At 37.9% G+C, this 19,013-nt stretch overlaps 3 protein-coding genes across 4 annotated transcripts; 2 read left to right on the top strand and 1 right to left on the bottom strand.

Annotated features, from left to right (window-relative positions):
- On the top strand, nt 1-4,141 carry LOC146482969 (soma ferritin-like). 2 transcript variants are annotated; one of them, XM_085106625.1, is made up of 5 exons: nt 1-227; nt 318-410; nt 511-564; nt 1,865-1,990; nt 2,861-3,391. In XM_085106625.1, the coding sequence occupies exons 1-5, from the start codon at nt 126-128 to the stop codon at nt 2,993-2,995; spliced, it is 510 nt and encodes a 169-aa protein (XP_084962751.1). In that variant the 5' UTR covers nt 1-125; the 3' UTR covers nt 2,996-3,391. The 2 variants fall into 2 exon arrangements, with proteins under 2 accessions (XP_084962751.1, XP_084962750.1); XM_085106624.1 differs by lacking the exon at nt 2,861-3,391 and adding an exon at nt 3,783-4,141 and having other exon boundaries at nt 8-227.
- Nucleotides 4,142-5,570: 1,429 nt separating this feature from the next.
- On the bottom strand, nt 5,571-15,541 carry LOC146482968 (peroxisomal biogenesis factor 19-like). The gene is made up of 7 exons (XM_085106609.1): nt 15,441-15,541; nt 13,412-13,729; nt 10,371-10,453; nt 9,753-9,920; nt 8,379-8,555; nt 7,000-7,044; nt 5,571-6,101 (listed from the first exon to the last, which is right to left on the bottom strand). Exons 1-7 carry the CDS (start codon nt 15,508-15,510, stop codon nt 6,015-6,017), a joined length of 948 nt encoding a protein of 315 aa, XP_084962735.1. The 5' UTR covers nt 15,511-15,541; the 3' UTR covers nt 5,571-6,014.
- LOC146482967 (pterin-4-alpha-carbinolamine dehydratase 2-like) lies at nt 15,532-18,707 on the top strand. The gene is made up of 2 exons (XM_085106634.1): nt 15,532-15,678; nt 17,907-18,707. The coding sequence occupies exons 1-2, from the start codon at nt 15,604-15,606 to the stop codon at nt 18,216-18,218; spliced, it is 387 nt and encodes a 128-aa protein (XP_084962760.1). The 5' UTR covers nt 15,532-15,603; the 3' UTR covers nt 18,219-18,707.
- The last annotated feature ends 306 nt before the right edge of the window (nt 18,708-19,013 follow it).

Genomic DNA, 19,013 nt, shown 5'->3' with positions numbered 1-19,013 from the left:
CTTCGGAGGAACGCCATTTTGGATTGTTTCGCTTCAACAGTGATTGAACGAGGCAGTTTCTTTCGAAGATTTGACATTTTCGTACGTTATTTTTTCCCCGATTTCGACGATTTTAAGAGGTCAAAATGTGTTCTCAAGCCCGTCAGAACTACCACGAACTGTGTGAAGCTGGCATTAACAAGCAAATCAACCTGGAGTTGTATGCTAGCTACGTGTACATGTCGATGGTACGATTGCGTTTTTTAAGTTTTTTCAGTGAATTTTTTTTGTTTCTTCGCTAAATTTACCCTTATTTAATCCTGGGTCATTCTTTGCAGGCCTATCACTTTGATCGCGATGATGTGGCCTTGCCAGGTTTTCACAAGTTTATGCTGAAACAGTCGGATGAGGAACGCGAGCACGCTCAAAAGGTAGTTCGTTTGTTCGTTCGCCTTGGTTAGGCTTGTCTTATGCAATAATTTTTGCTGTTATCCTTCACTGATCGGCAATCTTGATCGCTTGAAATTTTAGCTCATGAAGTACCAGAATCAGCGTGGAGGGCGAATTGTATTGCAAGATATCAAGGTAAATGCGTAAACGAACTTTGTGTTAAAACACATTTTCGACTTCTTGGTTAATCTGGCGAGTTTAAAGGTCTACTCATCGCGGGCTATTTTGAACCGTGAATGCTTGCACAACCTTGCAATGTGTTCATCGGTGGTTCTGTGTGAAATGAATTGCATGATTACGCAATGTCTAATTTTTATCAAATATTTTCAACTGCGGAACGCTTCCCGTCGTGAACAATTAATAAAGGTGGATCCTACTATACTATCCTTCAACTTTTCGTGCGTAAGGACTAGAATTAGTGGCGTTGCGCACGCAAATACATGTAACTTAAAGCTTACTTGATCATTATACAATTTTTCACAAAGCTAAATATACGTGAACGGTTACAAGTCTTGTCTATTGCTTGAAGGGACAGTATCGCGCTATTTTTAGTAACACATTGAAAATCGGAAAGACGCTATTCGGTTGATAGCAGCCAAGATGTAATGACAAAATTCCATTAAAAGGCTATCAGAATGCAAAGAAACTATCGACGAATATTTTTGCCGGCAGATGACCAAGATAGAGAGGGATTCAAATTTGAAAACGTCTGGCAGACGTTTTTAAATTTCGCTGTCGTAAAGCACTAAAAATCGCCGGTTGTACTATATTTTGGTTCAACCTTTCGTCTTAGAATCACTATTAATATTTCTTTACATTAGCGATTGAGAAATTAAGTAACACAGTGTTCAAAGTTTAAAGTTAGTGAATTTTGGCCGAAAATCATGATATCTCCCATCGTTCTCCCATGATACTGCCCCTTTAATTGTTAGAAATACAATTATTGTCAAGAGAGAATAAATTGTTGAACGTGTAACCTGTTTTGACAAGTCTCAGCACCAAGATAATTTATAACGGCTTCCAGATTTTTCTGTCGCTTAGTATATAAGCTTAAATAAATAATCATGGAATGCCACATGCAATGTGCAATGATTATTTAGGCTTACATCATACCACCAATTAGTTATCTTCAGGGATGATGTCAGTCTACAGACATTGTTGTTATTTTAATGTACCATTTATTCAGGAGAACTTTTTGTTTCAGCCTTCAATAGGTCTCCAGTTGGCGCATTAAATTCAGTAGGTGACGTCACCGATATCTGCACTTCACTTTGGTGTTAAAATAATGTTTTGCCTGCCTGTTGCTACAAGCAAAAGAATAATTGTCAGTTTGGATTAATTCTGTCATACAGCCTGTGCATTGCGGTGTGTTAAGTAAACAACGTTTTAGAATTTTATTAGTTTGGTAAATATCTGGTACCTTTTGTTTTAACAGAAGCCAGAAAAGGAGGCGTGGGAATCTGGACTTGAAGCATGCACTGCCGCTTTGGATTTGGAGAAGCTTGTCAATCAAGCCTTGCTTGATTTGCACAAGGTTGCTGATGAGAATGGAGATCCTCAGGTATGAGTTGTTTTGAACTGCTTGTTTGATACCCCCCCCAGTTTACACCCCCTACTAAAACCGTTGCATCTAAGCCCAGGGTATTTCGATTTGCGAGCCAAAATATGACAGGTGCGGGAGGCAGAGTTAATGTCGCCGACTTGATCTTCAGTGGTTTTGGATTTGATTGGTTGGCTAGAGCAAACTTTGATCTTACTGCTTGATTGAGCAGAGAGTATATCATGAGCAATAATTGTATATTGGACAGTATTGGGGATTAAAGGGTTGACATTTAGCGGCAGCAGATGGTAAATATTGGCAGAGTTTGTGGCTTTCTCTTTGGAGCTGAGCTGGTGAAACTAGGAAAGTCTGAGGGCACTTCCCTGATTTTCTGTCATGCAAAAGGCTATTCTCTGCTGCAGCTGTACAGCTTATGCGAATTAATATTAATGAAAAAAGAAGAAATCTATCCTCATTTCTTAAAATTACAGCAATTGTTTTCCAATTTTTTTTTTTAACATACACTGGTTAGTGTTTGGATGGTTATTTATCATCGTAATTCCTTACACGCATATGTTGCATAAGAAAGTTCAGTGCTTCAACCTGTTGTGTACATGTTTATGTTGTGTACTTTATCAAGAGAGTTCTCAACATTCTTTCACTCAACTTCCAAATCATTGGTGCCAACCAGTTTTTCAGGAAACCCAAGAAAATGTTGGGGGTGGAGAAGTAGCAAGTGTCAAGCTTGCTTACTGTACACCCTTACTTGTTTATATAAGCTGCACTGTAGATAGATCAGAACAGATTTGTTGCTGGTAATGTTCACTTGTTGAATGTTACTTTTCTTGCCAAATTAACAAGAAGAATCGTGGCTACCTTCCTTCATTGTAGATGTGCGATACAATAGAAGACTTACTGAATGAGCAGGTTGAATCCATCAAGGAGATATCGGATCTTGTGACGAACCTGAAACGCGTTGGGACTGGACTTGGAGAATACACATTTGACAAACTTACCTTGCAATAGAAAAATGCATTGTAATCTTTGTTTTGTTGACAGCCAGTAGTTTTTTCTAAGAATACTTATTGCTAGGTTTCAATATTTCATAAAGCTCACCTGGAACAAGCTTTCCTTTTATTGGAATGTTATAAATATTGTTAGGGAAAAGTTTGTTAACAATTTGTCAATTACAGGAAACAATGCTACAGGGGAATATATACATTGTTATTTAATGGTCATATCTGTTACAAGAAACTGCCTGTTGCGTAAAACAATCAAATGAGTGTTTATTTCAGAATTGAAGTTGCCTTTTTTCATGTTTGAGAAAGAACCAGGCATATAAAGCCGCGTAACATCCTTGTAAAAATTGCTGTTTTAGTCTGTTGAATGCTACAAATAAACTGGATGTGTCGGAAACTAAAAGGAGTCCATTTTATTTCGCTTTTGTGAATTCTAAACTCTTGCTTTAGCCTGTATTGCTGGGTCTGCCGCTTGAGAGCTTTCGCTGTCTGAAGAGGAGGTGTTGTGCATTGGTAAAGCTTTATTATGGAAGGGATAAGAGGTTGTGGGGAGGGTGGGAAGGATAATCATCATGGTAAATATAAGTTGAGGTGGTGCAGCACATGTACTTGTAAATACATTGTCCTAGACGTAGATGTATTTCTTAAGGATCTGAAATATACTGGTTAATTGCATTTGTATTCAATGAATTTGAAACACAAAACGGCAACTCCTATATCTGGGGAACTCGCACTCCAAATGGTGAAATGTTAACCCTTTTTGAACCGTCCTATATGTGTTATTTTTTGGGTAGATGATGGACTTCTTGGAAGAAAATTTCCTTGAAGAGCAGGTGGAGTCAATCAAGCTGTTCTCTGATTATGTCACTAACCTGAAGCGTGTTGGCCCCGGACTGGGTGAATACCAGTTTGACAAGCTGACCCTGAATGAGTAGAGACCACTGGTCAGACGTCCTCTTCAACCTGATGGGCTGTGCTCTTTTAATCCTCTGATACCTTTTTTTTTTTTTAAAGTGTGATTTTTAGTTTGGTCTTCAAAAATGAGAGGTTAAAATATTGTAACCCCTAAAACTGGATTTTGACTGTTGATATTATTTTTGCCCATGTGTTTGTCAGAGGTTGAACAATAAAGGACGGTTGTGTCTCAATGAAACTGTTGCTGTGTTTCTTGTACATTGTTTTGGATCTATCAAAACCTAACCATTACATCCCATCCCAATGCCTGTGTGATGGCAAAGAGACAATGCACTTCCAGCAGACACCGCTATCTTACAATACTGCGCCTTTCAATAACATGCAGACTCTGAAGTTCAAGATTCAACCAACCATTGCACTTTTCACTGCCAATAATCACTGCAGTGGATCGGACCTCTAAGAAAACAAAAACATTTGGCTCAATTAGGTTAAAAGATCATGTTTGTGCACTGTGTTTACTCGAGCCTCCTGCTTCATGGAAGGAAGTTTTATTACTCGTGTGTTCAAGAAATGGTATATCCTAGGGGTTTTTTTTATTTTTGCATTTCATTTGGAGTAAAAACCCATTGTTATGGCCTCATCCCAAAATGAGGAGAAAAAACCTTGGGTAGTATTTCTTGAAGAAAAGGAAAGCCTGCATGCAAAAAATCTAGCAAATCTGAGCCAACCCAAGAAAAGAAGCTAAATACAATGCAGGTCCGTTGATAATGCACTGAGCCATTAACAGGTTTTCCAGCAAAAGGGGTGTTGTATCACCTTTCTTGGCCCCAAAAGTCGGAAAAAGTGCACTAAACTTGTCCAGTCCCTGCATGCACTATGGAGTTCATGTGCCAAATGTGGAGCTATATTATTTTGCTCTCCTAAAGTCTGGATGTAGCATATAAACTACATACGTGCATGCTAAGACTGGACAATTTGAGTGGTTTTTCTTTTTTTTTTTTTTTAGCTATTTGGCCAAACAAGCGATTGCCTATTTTGAGGGAAAGCTCTTGATAGGTCTTTTCTGAGTTGGGTTGAAGCTCGTGGTGAAAGCAAGGTCCAAGGGCAAAGCTTTTGTTATGAAAATTAGTTTTCATTCACATGCAAACAAAAGTAATTTTCATATGAAAAGCTTTGCACTTGGCCTTACTTTCATAGTAATGTTCACAGCAACTCGGAAAAGGCCTATTGTGATGGACCAGGAAAAGTGACTGGCAATTAAACAAATAATTGGTTTTTAGTAAATAGGCACCAAGTGCAAGTCATTACACATTAATTATGAAGTTTTTTCTCAGTGAAGTGAAAGAAATTCCAAAGAAATATGCACTAGACCTCAGTCTAGGCTAGATAATTATGATGCTCCTATTGTTGGCTCAAGTGTTGAAAATTACCGCAACACAGATCCCAGCGCATGAAACAGTTTAACTCATTAAAACCCTCGATATCAACGTGTGTATTCCCTTTCCTCCGAATATTCCTTAATTAAGGCTAGTAGTTGGGAGATTCGGTATTTATTTGAACATCAACTGAAGACAGTTAATCCTTGGTGATCAGTTCCTTTATTATTGACTTACATGTTTGATTAAGTGGAGAAATTAGAACTTAGCCACTATGGGGACCATTTAATGTTATTTTCTTTCAGCTCCCTTTTACACTGCCAAAATTAAAATAATTACAGACTTTTCATCATATTAATATCATTGTCCTTGTCTAGTTTTAAATGCACTTTTAGATCGTTGTCTTGGCTTAGGGTTGATTTACAGCTGTCTTGAGGGAATGGTTTTCATCCTTCTCCATGAGAGGAACTCGGGTAAACAAAATGACTGAAAATTGAGCCCAATGTTGGCTATGCTTAGAAAAATGTGACACATGAAAACATCGAGTTGATGTCCTGTAGCTGTCTTGAGCCCTGTGTACATCATTTCAGTGATGATGGAGAAGAAGCAAACAAGCATAGAAAAAATTGCCTTGTCTTGTTGTCAATTCCTGATGAAGATGGCCTTGCAACTTGATTTACAGTCTGTTGTTTTCCATTTGAAACATTAATTTTAAACTCAATCTGTTGCTCAAGGTCATGTCACCTTGCATTCATTTTTAAGTTCATCAGGTATTTCAGGTGGATCTGGCATCTCAGGAAAGGGTCCAGCAAAACCTGGAGGCTGAAATAAATAAATAAATCGGGAAACCAATCAAATTATGGCATGGCTTAGCTGGACTTGTAAACCTGAGGTCCCGGGTTCGTGCTAAATTCTGTCATTTCTTTATGTTTAAGGGAGGGGTTCACGGTTCTGCGCATGTCCATGAGTCAATTGAAAATACTTTTTTGCCTTTGCTTGCTTTGATCCAAGCCTGTTTAATTTAATTAGTTGTTTATGAACTATTCGGAAGAGAATAGGTAACTCGGATGGTAATTTTTTCATCTGATCAAGCGTTATTTCGCATGCAAATAACTAATCACATCAACCATGGAATAAATGGTACGGGTCAACGCTAAATTCAATATCGACAACATGAGTACAATTTACACTAGCATTTTCTCTGAATTTTGGTCATCAGTCAATTTGCTTAGACAAACTATAGAATGTGATTACTGAAGTACATAAGATTGGGATTTTTAAGGCCATAAAGTTGACAAGAAAGAGAAAAAAGCATTTAGATTCATGCACATGCACTGAAATGTGAACACTTCCCTTTAATCATTTCAAAGACAATTGTTAGACACAAACACAACAACAAAAGCTATGCACAGGTAAAGAGCCAGACTTTATACAGATCATGGACATAAAGGCAACAAGAGAGCGAGAAAGTAAAAATAAATAAGGCCTCATAATTTACCACAAAGCCTGGTTAATTTTGTTTGAATGGAAAAACATTGCCAACTTCATAAGCCAAATTGATGAAAAGATCTTGTATTTTATTAGCTATAACATTGCTATATAAAAAGAAAAAAAAAACTATCTCAACATAGAACTGTCGTAAAATAAATATAATAAAAATAAAGAATGATTTTCAGATACGTTTAAATTAATTAAAAGCAACTTTTACATTATATCATACCATTTCTCCCACAAGCTCCGAGGGTGGTTGTCCACATTCTTGCATCTGAATCAGAAATAAAGAATATTTTTTAATTTATTTTAAAACTTAGTACATTGGAACTTGATTTTACGATATGGCAAGGGGACAGCAAAATCATATTGTTAAATGGGGATATCATTGTAAAGAACTCCTGATTTATAAATGAAGGGGTGCCTGGAAAAAAGCCCGAAGTGACTCCTGATCAGGTGCTAGATCCTCGTTCCAAACTGCCTTGTATTCACTTGTGGAACAAAAGGAGAATTTGATCTTACATCATAAGTCACTTGGGGCCTTATTCCACCCACCCCTTCAAATTACTTTTGCTGGGACAAAATGTTGATCGATGAATCGGGAATATCGTTAGATTGACAATCGTAAAATCGGGGTTCCACTGGACAGGATAGCAAGCCCTTCAATAAAAAAAAACCCACTGAAATTGAGCTCCTTGAAACCACAAAAATTTTAAAATATAAAGAACTGGTGCCCTACCCATGCACATCTGATATGAACCTTGCAACTTTTTGGAACTTTGGAATGGGAAGCTGGAGTCTCTCTGAAGCTAAATTATTTAAATAGAGTTGGGTCCAAACCCAACACCCAACCCATCACGGAGTTCTAGATCTATATTTTCCAACAACAACACAACACAAGGGCTATTCACTTGAGTTGCTTACAAAGAATAGAAGTCTTTATTAAATCAGTCACAACATACGTGTGACTTTACAATCAATCACATTCAATTACAATCAATCAATTCAATCACATTCAGAGGGTGAGATCGGACGTCAGCATATACAAGGCGCCTCTGGCTGCCGCCTCAGTCCATATGTGATCCCACCCCACCCTCCCCAGACCAATACACACAAAGACCAGACCACAACACCGGGAACAACGTCTCCTACTCTTTACAAACAGTGAGTGGGTTCTTTAACTTCCCACAGATTACGAACAAGGGTTGTGAGATGGGACCTATGGTTTATGGTCCTTATCTGGGAAGACTAGAAAGTCTAACCATTTGCAGATATCATTACAAAGGCAGCTCTTTCTCCTCAGTTATTTAAAGACCCTGAGTGGTGGTCCGGCCTGGCTTTGAACCCACAACCTCCCGCACAGTAGTCCAGCACTCTACCAACTTAGAAGATAATTTTCTTACAGAGCTCTCAAATCTCTTGGGAATTTTCTCCCTTTATGGAGGATGGGGGTGATGGTTGAGAGGGGGGGGGGGGGGTAGTTTCGGCTCATGGATTGTTGCTTTTGGAGTCAAAACCCACAGTCTCTTTTAAGTCTGAGTAACTTTCCCTCCCTCCCCTGGGAACCACCTTCACCACATAACATTGAACCATAATACTTTTACTGACCTGTTGCATGAGCCCCAGAAGTTTCTCAAATTGTTTTTTCTTGACATCATCAGAGTCATTTACACTCTGTTTCTCATATTCTGAACAAACTTCCGACACTAGACCGAACTGTCTTTTGTAGCGGTTAAGTTCCTCTGCAGGCAGTGAAGACTTTTTCTCTTCTAACCATGCAGGATACTAGAGAACATTAAAAAAAAAAAAATACTACATAATTGCCAAAATTAGCCTGGTGATGTAGTCATCATCAGTCATCGTACAATCTTAGAAAAAACCACCTACGAGTCACCCCATCTTTTAAAACAAACATCATGAAATTTCCAATAGCTTTATTACAGTGGGGCAATACTATGGAACCTTCTACCGGGAGAGTGCTGCAAGGCAATATCCCTAGAGAGTTTATAAAAAGGATTCATGAATTGGATATAATTGAAGATATTAATGATAATTTAATTAGTAACTTGTACAGTAAGAATTTGTATACGCTTTGATCATTCTATTGAGAATGTTTTAGTCTACTAGTACATGTAGATCTTAAGCGTTTTTACCTTACTGTACCTTGGTCGAAACGTGTGTAAAATTTTACATATCTTTTTTTTTTAATCAGCTAGTTTTGTTTATACACGATCCCACAAGTTCCCTAGCTTTAATCCTTATCATGTATCATGTCTAAATAAAGTTTTGATTTGATTTGATTTGATTTGATTTGATGATCTATGGGGTGTAATCAGTGCACAAGTTTAAAAATGAATGTCAGACTAAGTGAGGAGGAATACAGTATGTGTACCATTCATTTGCAGTTGGCCACCTTCCTTGGAGAGCTGATTTCTCCACAGCCCTGGGTCCAGTAGTTCATTGGCCCGATTAAGTTAATCCTGAGTTAAAGTGAACTTTGAATCAACTTTAATTTATTTAATAATTACTAATCAATAAAAATTCTTCAAAAAGATTTTTGTCCCTAATAGTTATGACTTAGACTTTTCTTGACCACTAGCTCAAAATCAGCTTTTATAAACATTTTCAACGAGTGAGATGAAAACCTTCAAGTTGGTTAATTTTTAATTGGGGATTAGCATTAATCAGCATTCAAACAACAAGGCCCTGGTCACGACCCATATTGAACCTGAAATTTGAAAAATAATGTTTGGATTTGAACTTCAAGTTTGGGGTGAATGCCAATCTAGGGTACGGAGAAAGGCTACATACATTTTACCACTGACAATTCCTTGCAAATGTAACGCAGTCGATACGCACATTGAAAGCCATATTTGTTGCGAAATTTGTCCCTGTGCTAACAACATTGTATATGCTATGTTTTAACTTTTGTGCATTTTTTATGAGCATTTCCAGGGTTTTTGTATGCTAAGAATTATGTACCTTTTCTTGTAAGTCTTTCAAAGCAGGATAGAGAACATCCTTGGAGAGAAGGTTCTGCATCATGCCCTGCATTAAAGGAAGAAAGTCCAGCTCTCCTTCACCACCTTCAAGATTCATATCTGCCATAGCCTTGAAGAGTTCCTCATTAAATGCTTCAGCAGAGCAGTTCTGTCCAGAAACAAAAATTGCAATGTTTCAAAACGTAAAAGAATTGTTTAATTGAGGACAATTACATAGTTATAAATTTTTTTTTATTCAGATTTGAGGTGAGACATTTACTGAGGGTGACTCTTATGTGGTATTTCCAGATGGCATTTGGATTTAGAAATGTTGGTCTTGTAATATTAATGAAATTTGAACCCAGAGATGATGATTAAAATTTATTGCTTTGGTGGAAAAGGCTGGCCGTACATACAGCACATCTTGCTATTGCAAACACTGGCTCGCTGGAACCCTTACTCAATGAAACTTGTTACAGTAGGATATTGTTTATTGCAGTCAACCATTGACACCTGTCCACACAAATTTTGTTTCCCTTTGCTTTTCAAGATAATGGGGAGGACTGTACTTGCATTTTTGGAGTAGTTAAATTATGGCTTCAGTAGATAATTGGATTACCTCCAAATCTCTTGTGTTTTGAGCCAAGTGACTCATGGTTCTTGCCAGATTTGCTTCAAGATCAGTCATTGCTGATGGGCTACCTGGTAGAGAGAAATGCTTCAATTTGGACATCACCACAACTACACTGTGTACACAACTTATTGCAACTGCCATCATCATCTTAATACACTTGTAGCTAGGTGGCCACTAGCTTCTGTCATTGTAAAGTTGAGCAGTGCAGTCTCTGGCTGCCTGAAAGTGCACACTAAAAGCGATGAACCACATGTTGTGGTTTAAATTTATTTTTGTTCTGCATTTTTTTAAACAAGTTTGATTTTTATTCTCCTTTGTTTAAAAGAAATAAAAAATTTAAAAAAAATTGGTTTTAATTAAAAAATTTTCAACCAAATGCAAAGTTAATTTACACACATCTGACTGGCTGATTAACTCATGACTGACTGACTGACTGGCTTTTAAGCTGGCTTGCTGTCTGACTAGCTTCTTGCCTTGAATTAAACAACTGACTACCTATAGGCTATTTGGTAGGCTGGCTACTGGGTAGCTGCCAAGTGACTGACTCCTTTATGCCACTTATACATGTAGAATGACTCAGCCCAAATGATGTTCCTGTCTTCATAAGATATTTAACACTAAGGGTGCATTCCTTTGGAATGATCCAGATCAGGATCAATGATCCAAGATCACTTGGATCATGGTGCATCAAAGGAACTGAGGAATCCTTGCCCAGAGTGGATTCCTTGGTTGCTTTGATGCAACATGATCTGAGTGACCTTGGATCATTGATCCTGATCTGCACCATCTCAAAGGAACGAACCCCAAGTATCCCTAAAATATCGCTGCCTGAAAGACCACCTGAATGACCAACTTACTGACTAACCTACTGATTTGACTTACTAACTTACTTATAATTATGGCTTAAAGGACCCTAGTCAGCCTCCGCCATTTTCGGTGCCATCTAAATTATTGATATAGCATGGTGAAATGAAATCTTATTGCTTTACTGTAAGTTGTGTTCCTGAAAATATGTTTCCTTATCCTTAGTAGTTTCAAAGTGATTTCGTTCATTTCGACATGCGCGGAATAAAATATAATAGCCAAACTCTCGCATGAAAACAAAAACAAAGGTGTGGCTGTCTAGGGCCCTTTAATAATGATTTTAGTCAGACTAACTTGCTCACTATACAGTGTACATGTATAACAGACTGGCTAAAAGACCATCAGGGGCCAGCTGTTCAAAGGCCGGATAACTTTATCCCGTGGATAAGTCACTATCCAACAGTTTCAATCTGTGCAAAGATTTCAGTATTTTCTCTAGTACAAGCAAATATGCACCCTCTAACCAGAGCTAAGTTTGGGAGTGTAAGAAAACCTTGGACAACGTTTAACGTGAAGTATATTTTAGACCCTGCTTAGCGCCTTATCCAGCGGATAAAGTTATCCGGCCCTTGAACAACTGGGGCCAGACTGACTGACTGTTTAGGAAGGATTCACTGAGTCACTGACCAAGACAGGAAACCAACTGAAGGCCACAAGATTTAGCTGGACTCCTCCAGCTGTCTTCAAGTTTTAAATAGATAATGAATCTCCAAGGATGCAAGCAAATTAATGAAACATGGTCACACTCTTGATGTTGTGCTACCACAAACCAGTAACTAATTAATTTTGCCCCTTTTGACCAGCATATAATTTCTCCTTACAAAATCACTACATGATCAAACATAAGGTGATGAGAATAAAGGAAATCATCAACAATGGTTAAATGTCTTAACGATTATACAAATTCTCTCAACTAGTACCACAAGAAATGTATGAAAGTAGTGAGGAGACTACGCATCTTTATATTGGGGTTTAGACAGGAAGTTCTGGTATAAAAGGGGCCTGGCCTAGCCATTCTCACCTTCAGTTGTCAATCAACCATCAGAGCGTCAAAAACTGACAAATAACATAGGTTGACTTTTTCTAGGGCCCTTACTTAATACTAGTAAAATTGGCTTATTTTCAGAATAAACCCTGTTACCGGTACTCAAATTAGACCTTGATATCTTATATTGCTGCGGTGATATTATGAAATTTTAAAGTGCTACTATGATGAAATTTGTGTCTTTCTAATCTGAGCTATTTTAAAATATAAACAAGTAGTCTGTACGTGAAGAAGAATGTTGTTTACTGTTTTCAAATATCTCTTTTTGTTCCAGAGATATTCAAGCTTTTAAAATATGCAAATTAGCCAAGTGATGACATCACAAACTCAACCAAATTTTGGTCAAATATTGTAAAAAAAAGATATCTCAGCCAATTTGTATCAGAAATGCTTGATTCTTTGCAGTGACATTGTTCTAGGTGCACTCCATAATATGAGCTTATCAGTTTTGTTTCTGGGTTCCAGCCCTCCCTAATACTTAAGCCTTTGCTGGTCACCTTTGGCATTCTATTTTGATATTTGCCAATGGTGCCTCATCTGCATGATCCAGCAAGCGTATAAATATGTTCAGTCGAGTTTGTGGCCTTGTTAAATGTTTTTCAAGCTGAAAATCACTAAATATTAAAATCAGGTCGGAGGGGAATGGAAAAGAGTGAGTTGCCATGGGAACCAAATTTATAGCCGTAGGTGTATTGCCTTTAGAACTATTAGCCTGCCAGGTTTCAATGGTCTCTGCTTTAAATTGACTGAGTTAGCTCTATTTATATACTTGATGTTATATTGAGTTGAGAATATGACGTCATCAGTCCTCTCATTTACATATTTTACACATTTTTCAAACGTGAATATCTCCGGAACCAATGCAGATATTTAGAAACGGTAAACAGAGTTTTTAATCTTTTCTAGAATTCTATGTGATAAACCTTAAAATTCAAAAAGTAAGAGGTAAAAATTTGATCATAGTAGCACTTTAAGGTATATTTTTTCAGGACGCTTCAGACGATAAGTTGCCCCGACTCAAACAGTGCCTAAATTTGCATATATCACATCCACAAAGGTGTGAAATAAAGGAGGGGCTTACCCTTTTATAGTAGAACTTCTTGTTTAAGGGCCTTACCATGTTCAGCATTAGCTGCAGCTTGAGCAAACTGATCCAGCTGAGCCACTAATTCAGGTTTATCTCCCAGCATTGTTTTCATGGTATTTTCTACATCTTCTGCCATTTTAGCAAATTGGGCTTCAAATTGAGTGTTTGAATCATCTTGAGAGGAAGATGATGCACTGCTGCTTTCAGGAGACTTCAGTGTTGTATCACTGCTATCTTCTCCAACTTTGCTTTCTGTAGAGCAAGATGGTTTAGCTTCATTTTGACAATCTCCCACGGAGGACTGTTTTGTTGTTGATGGAGCATCTGTCTCAAAATCTTCAAGTGCACCTAAGATCAAGGGATACATATTTATTTCATGAATAAAGCAGTGCACAGAGGCTCAAAAGTCTGTTTAGCTGTGTGCATGCATACAGAAACCCACACATTCCATCTAAGTATAGTTAAGATACACACATCATCTGAACAAATCAAAATTCCTGTATACATGTCACACACGCTGGTACCAGAGGTAAAGTTTAAACTTATGTGAACCAAATTCATTAAGCATGCAGGAAACATTTTCTTTCAACTCAAAATTTTACACAGTGATCTGCCTTAATATTTTGCATGCCTGCAACATTCAGTATACCATTTATAATGGACAAGTTAACTGGTAAAAGTTATCCAGTACAACTTCCTGTAAATCAAAAAATGCTGCTTTTTGAATAACAGAATAATTACTGTTGGATAATGTTTTCTCATTACACTTCCACAAAAGTTGAACCCAGAGAAAAACCCTTTGAGCAAGGATGAGAACTAACTACAAAATCAACCCACATACATGTACATGTATGGTGACAGTCATCTTTTCCGCACTGCCTCATACTACATTTATTTACTGTCAAACTAACCCTCTTCCAAAAAAAGGGAAAGTGTGAATGGAGTGGGAGTTGCAAAATGTATACAGTCAAAATGTATGGGGATGCATATGCATACCCTGCGTGCAGAGATCCCTTCGATCTCCACAGAAAAATGGGATTCTTGGAAGATCCAAGGGATTCTCTGCTTGCAGGATAGTAGGCTCAATTTCCGCCGCTCTCTCGAGTCCGGTTTTTTTTCCTCCCCTAAAAGGATAGGGGCTGTGCAGAAATCTTGCCTAAACTTCTTTCAAGAGCTCATGGCACCATTCAAGTAATAATTATAGTATAGACGTACATGTATGTCAGTGATGCCAACTCTCCCGCTTTTGGTGGGAGACTTACGCTTTTTTGCCTCGTCTCCCGCTCTCCCACTTTGGTACATAAATCTCCCGTTTTTTACATCCACTATAAATATTGATTACTTAGTAAAAAGTAAAACAGACTTCCTCCTTGTCTTTTTGTGTCACTGACTCCCACTAGATAAGATCCAACGCGGATTGTGCCTTTCTTTTTTCCGTTGAACCTAATGAAAGGTTGAAATTAGGGTGGTAGGGTGAAGGCCCCCCCCCCCCTCTCCCCACTGAAGCCCTAAATATAGCCTTGATGCCACAGCCCTCGGAGGCTCTTCACTGTTGCTGACGCGGTTCTGCTGGCTAGACGTCTCCAGATTTTTGTACTCTGGGTGTTGGCCGGTATGGTATGTGATCAAAGGTTGTTGAGAATGAGAACTATAATCTCGATCCCCAAAAGAAAAAAATCAGATGAAATTTGACAAATTCAAAGCTCTGGAAAGGTAGTCAAGAGCAACTATAGATTCAGGGAAATATTGGTCCACCTTATTTACATGTTTGTCGGTACGTTTTGAAGAACGAGGCATAACACAATAGATGCTATTCTTATACAATCAGATGTAAATAAGTGGCCATGTATTCTGTAATTTAGTCATATCAAGAGTAACTTTAAACAGCTGATTTTGTACTTGCGTGCGCCTGATATCGACATGATTGTGCAACGTTTCTGATCGTGATTGTTAGTTACATCGAGGTAAAGTGATATACTTATCACCATCAATTTCCGTCAGTTTGGTGAGCTTGGGAATCATCTGCTGGAAGTTACATGAACGTAGATAAGCAACTTACTGTCAAGAAGTTCGTCTAATTCGTCATCGTCTCCGCCGCTCCGAAGTTCCTTCGAACTTCCATCCTCCATTTTTACGAGCCCCTACTACGTTTTACTCTTCTGGGCAGCGGTAAAGTGCTTCTAGTGCCATTCCCCTGGTCACGCGGTCCACTGTAATGTGAAATGAGCAAGTTATTGCTGCACAATTCTTCACGTGTAAAGATCTGTCTCAGGTTTTTGAGAACGTTTCCAGCTATGGTAAGTGCTTAACAGGACATATTAAAGCATAAGTTAGCACATAGACCATGTGTCCTAATTCACTTCTCGGTTTATGCCCACAGGAACAAAATCCTTTCCCTTCTTTTTAACAAGTGCAAATCAAACCTTTTAAAATATAAATGTATTTAGTTTGTGTTTAATATAAAGTATCCCTAATTAGCACTGCAGTGCTAAATACTTCAACACTTAAAAAAAATTATTATTACAATTATAATTTATTATTCCAAGGTTAATTGAGGGATAAAATATCTGCCTTTGGGAACCCCTTTTTAATAATCCTATGACAAGAAATTTCATCATGGATTAACTGCCACTTGGAGGATAGTTTAATCAGCTTTCCATAAACTGTGGCCTGTTCCAAAATTAACAACAACCAGAAATGATCTTCTCAAAATCCAAAGTTTTGGAAGGAAAGTATAAACTGTAGTCTGAAATGTCAGCCGTCTCCTCCCCCTAACCTGCGCCCCCTGTGGGTTAGGGAGAGGAGACGGCTGACATTTCAGACTATATAAACTGAGGCTAATTGGAATTTCCCGAAGCTTGAGGGCCCAACACGTAGAACCACTTATTGGAAAGGGGTATGTATAATTTCAGGAACAAGACAAAAGAAAATAGGCACAATATACCCCTTAATACATCTTTAGTGTTCCCAGCTTCCCACACAATGATAAAAATTATAGTTTTTCTCTGACTTTCCGTTTTGAGCAACATACTGGCTTTCTTCACGCGAAGTTCATTATCTGATCAATTAGTTGGAGAATCTTTCCATACAAACCTTGGGAGAGTTTGTTCAAATGTTAGTGGTGAACTTTTTGGAACAATATTCCTTTATCTATCCATCAGAAATCTTCAAGACAAGTATTTAAAAGAGCACTGAAACTTTATCATGCTGCTCAGTACTAATGCTCATATAATGTTATAAATTGTACAAATATCTGTTCTGCTCTCAAATGAACTTTATGCGATTTATACTGGTGTATCTCATTCCTTATGGATATGTATAAAAATTAACTACGGTGGGACCTCCCGTAAGCAACCACCCATAATGTCAAGGATATGTGGTCGCTTACGGGAGGTGGTCGCTTACCAGAGGCCAGGCCACAGGGGGTCTAAATTTCGGGTAATTTACATATGGTAATTGCGGAGACCAAACTCTTTTGCCAGTGCTTATCAAAACCCAATGTAATAACTTTTCTTTAGACTGCCTGATTTAGGAGCAAACAGTAAATGGCATTTTTGCAATGTTACATTTCAAGCGTAAAGCATCTGAAACTTTCGCGTTTGTTTGTTTGTTACATAATTCAGTTGACGTTCTTTATTGCCACAATTTTTCTGTTGAGTAATACAAGATTGAGAAAGTCATCACCGGTCATGCATGTACATGCATGCTATTTACAAGATAAGAGAGTTTTTTTCCTACAATAGATTCAACCTGATTAAAGTTTATTTCAGTGTGCACTATAGTGCTTGTGTATGTTATCAATTGTTTCAATGCTAAGCTATTTCGGGAGACACTTCCGGTAGGTTCGGCTGTGAGATTTTAATACGGCATCTGCTGTAATGATGTGGGCATTATATCTAATATGTTACAGCAACACATTTTGCAATTTCCCCCATGAGAGATACAGCGGATTGTGTGTCAAGTGGTCACCTACGGGAGGTTAAAAACAATTAAAAACTTTATACAATCATCTCTAAAAGTGGTCGCTTACGGGAGGTGGTCGCTTACGAGAGGCGGTCGCCTACGAGAGGTTCCATCTATAGTGATTTGACTTGAAAACTTTTGGTATTTTGGAAAAGTGGTCGCTAATGAGAGGTGGTCGCTTACGAGAGGTGGTCGCAAAGGGAGGTTCGACTGTATTCTATTTCACCATAATAGCAATAATTGTAGTAAGGAACACAATATTAGTGTGCGCCCCTCCCCCTCCTCTTTAGTAATATATTCATCATTTACAAAAATAATATTAATATAATGTAATTATATGCTTAGTGGAGGAAATAAATAAAATACTCAAAAAGTACTCAGCTTCCTCCCACCCCACCACTTGTAACACCAAATGAAAGCTTATCAAAGACCAATGGTAAATTGTGACCATTCAAATGAAAGCCATTGACTAAGAGCTAATTCTATTTTGTACTGTTTGTCTTTTTGGTAACTCCATGCTATTCACGAAAGTTCAAAATGACAAATTTTGCATTTTTTGCAGTCTTCACCCAAAATCCCCAAACTCACTGCTGAAGAAAGGGAGACTGAACTCGAGCCTCTGAAGTCCTCAGGTTGGACCGAAGTAGAGGGCCGCGATGCAATTTACAAGGAGTTCAAATTCAAGAATTTCAACCAGGCTTTTGGTTTTATGACACGTGTGGCTCTCACCTCTGAGAAGATGGACCATCATCCTGAATGGTTTAATGTTTACAGTAGGGTCCAGGTCACGCTGACCACACATGACTGTGGGGGGCTGTCAGCCAAAGATGTCAAGCTGGCAAAATTCATGGAGAGAGCTGCCAGTTCCATGTGACATTGTTAGCTGAGTCAGAATTGAGAATAAAGTGATTTTGTTGTAGTCAGCTGTTGGGATAGGAAAGGCTAACAAAATAAAATTTCAATTAAGGTAGAGACTGAAAGAAAGCATATATTGAGACAATGACAGTTACTGGCATGCCAGTAAAGACCAGAGTTTATAGGATTAGCTTGCAACGTTTTAAGTCCTGACAGTGATCAACATAAAAAATCCTTGTAATATCAATGCTTATCCCTTAAGGTCATGAGAATTAAGGATATGAATCTTCTGGATATTTTAATAACTTCTCTCCAGTACTTTTATAAGAAAAGTTTAGGGACAAGATAGGAGAATTTATTTTTTGATATCAGGGGTTAAAGGGTTAAGAACATTGAAGAAAAGTAAAAAAAACAAAAGAGCAAATACCGAGAGAAGAAACACAATAAGTTTATTATGAACACTTAAAACTAGCCTTGCAAGGAACAATAAAATATATCAATAATCTTATTGCTTTTTATTCATGAAGAAATAACTCTGTTCTAACTTCCTAGGTATATAGTTAATTCTATTGATAGTTTGCATGTGACGTCATGGCGGCCATGTTGGTGGACAGGAACAATAAGATTTTTCTCCTCTGGGAGTTCACTTCCACTGATTTTCATGCAAACTTTGTGAACAAATTTTCTTTTGTTTCGTCCACCAACATGGCGGCAATGCAAACCACCTATAGGAAATAAGAGACATTCCAAAATCTTTTTTGAATTTTGTGATCTGTTCCCTACTCTTATTGTCCAAAAAAGGAGCCCGAGCCTT

The sequence above is a fragment of the Pavona decussata genome, unplaced genomic scaffold (genome assembly GCF_977016875.1).
Source record: "Pavona decussata unplaced genomic scaffold, jaPavDecu1.1 SCAFFOLD_41, whole genome shotgun sequence".
NCBI classification, from domain to species: Eukaryota; Metazoa; Cnidaria; class Anthozoa; order Scleractinia; family Agariciidae; genus Pavona; species Pavona decussata.
Note: the sequence above shows the minus strand (reverse complement) of the source record. Positions and strands in the feature narration are given on the sequence as shown.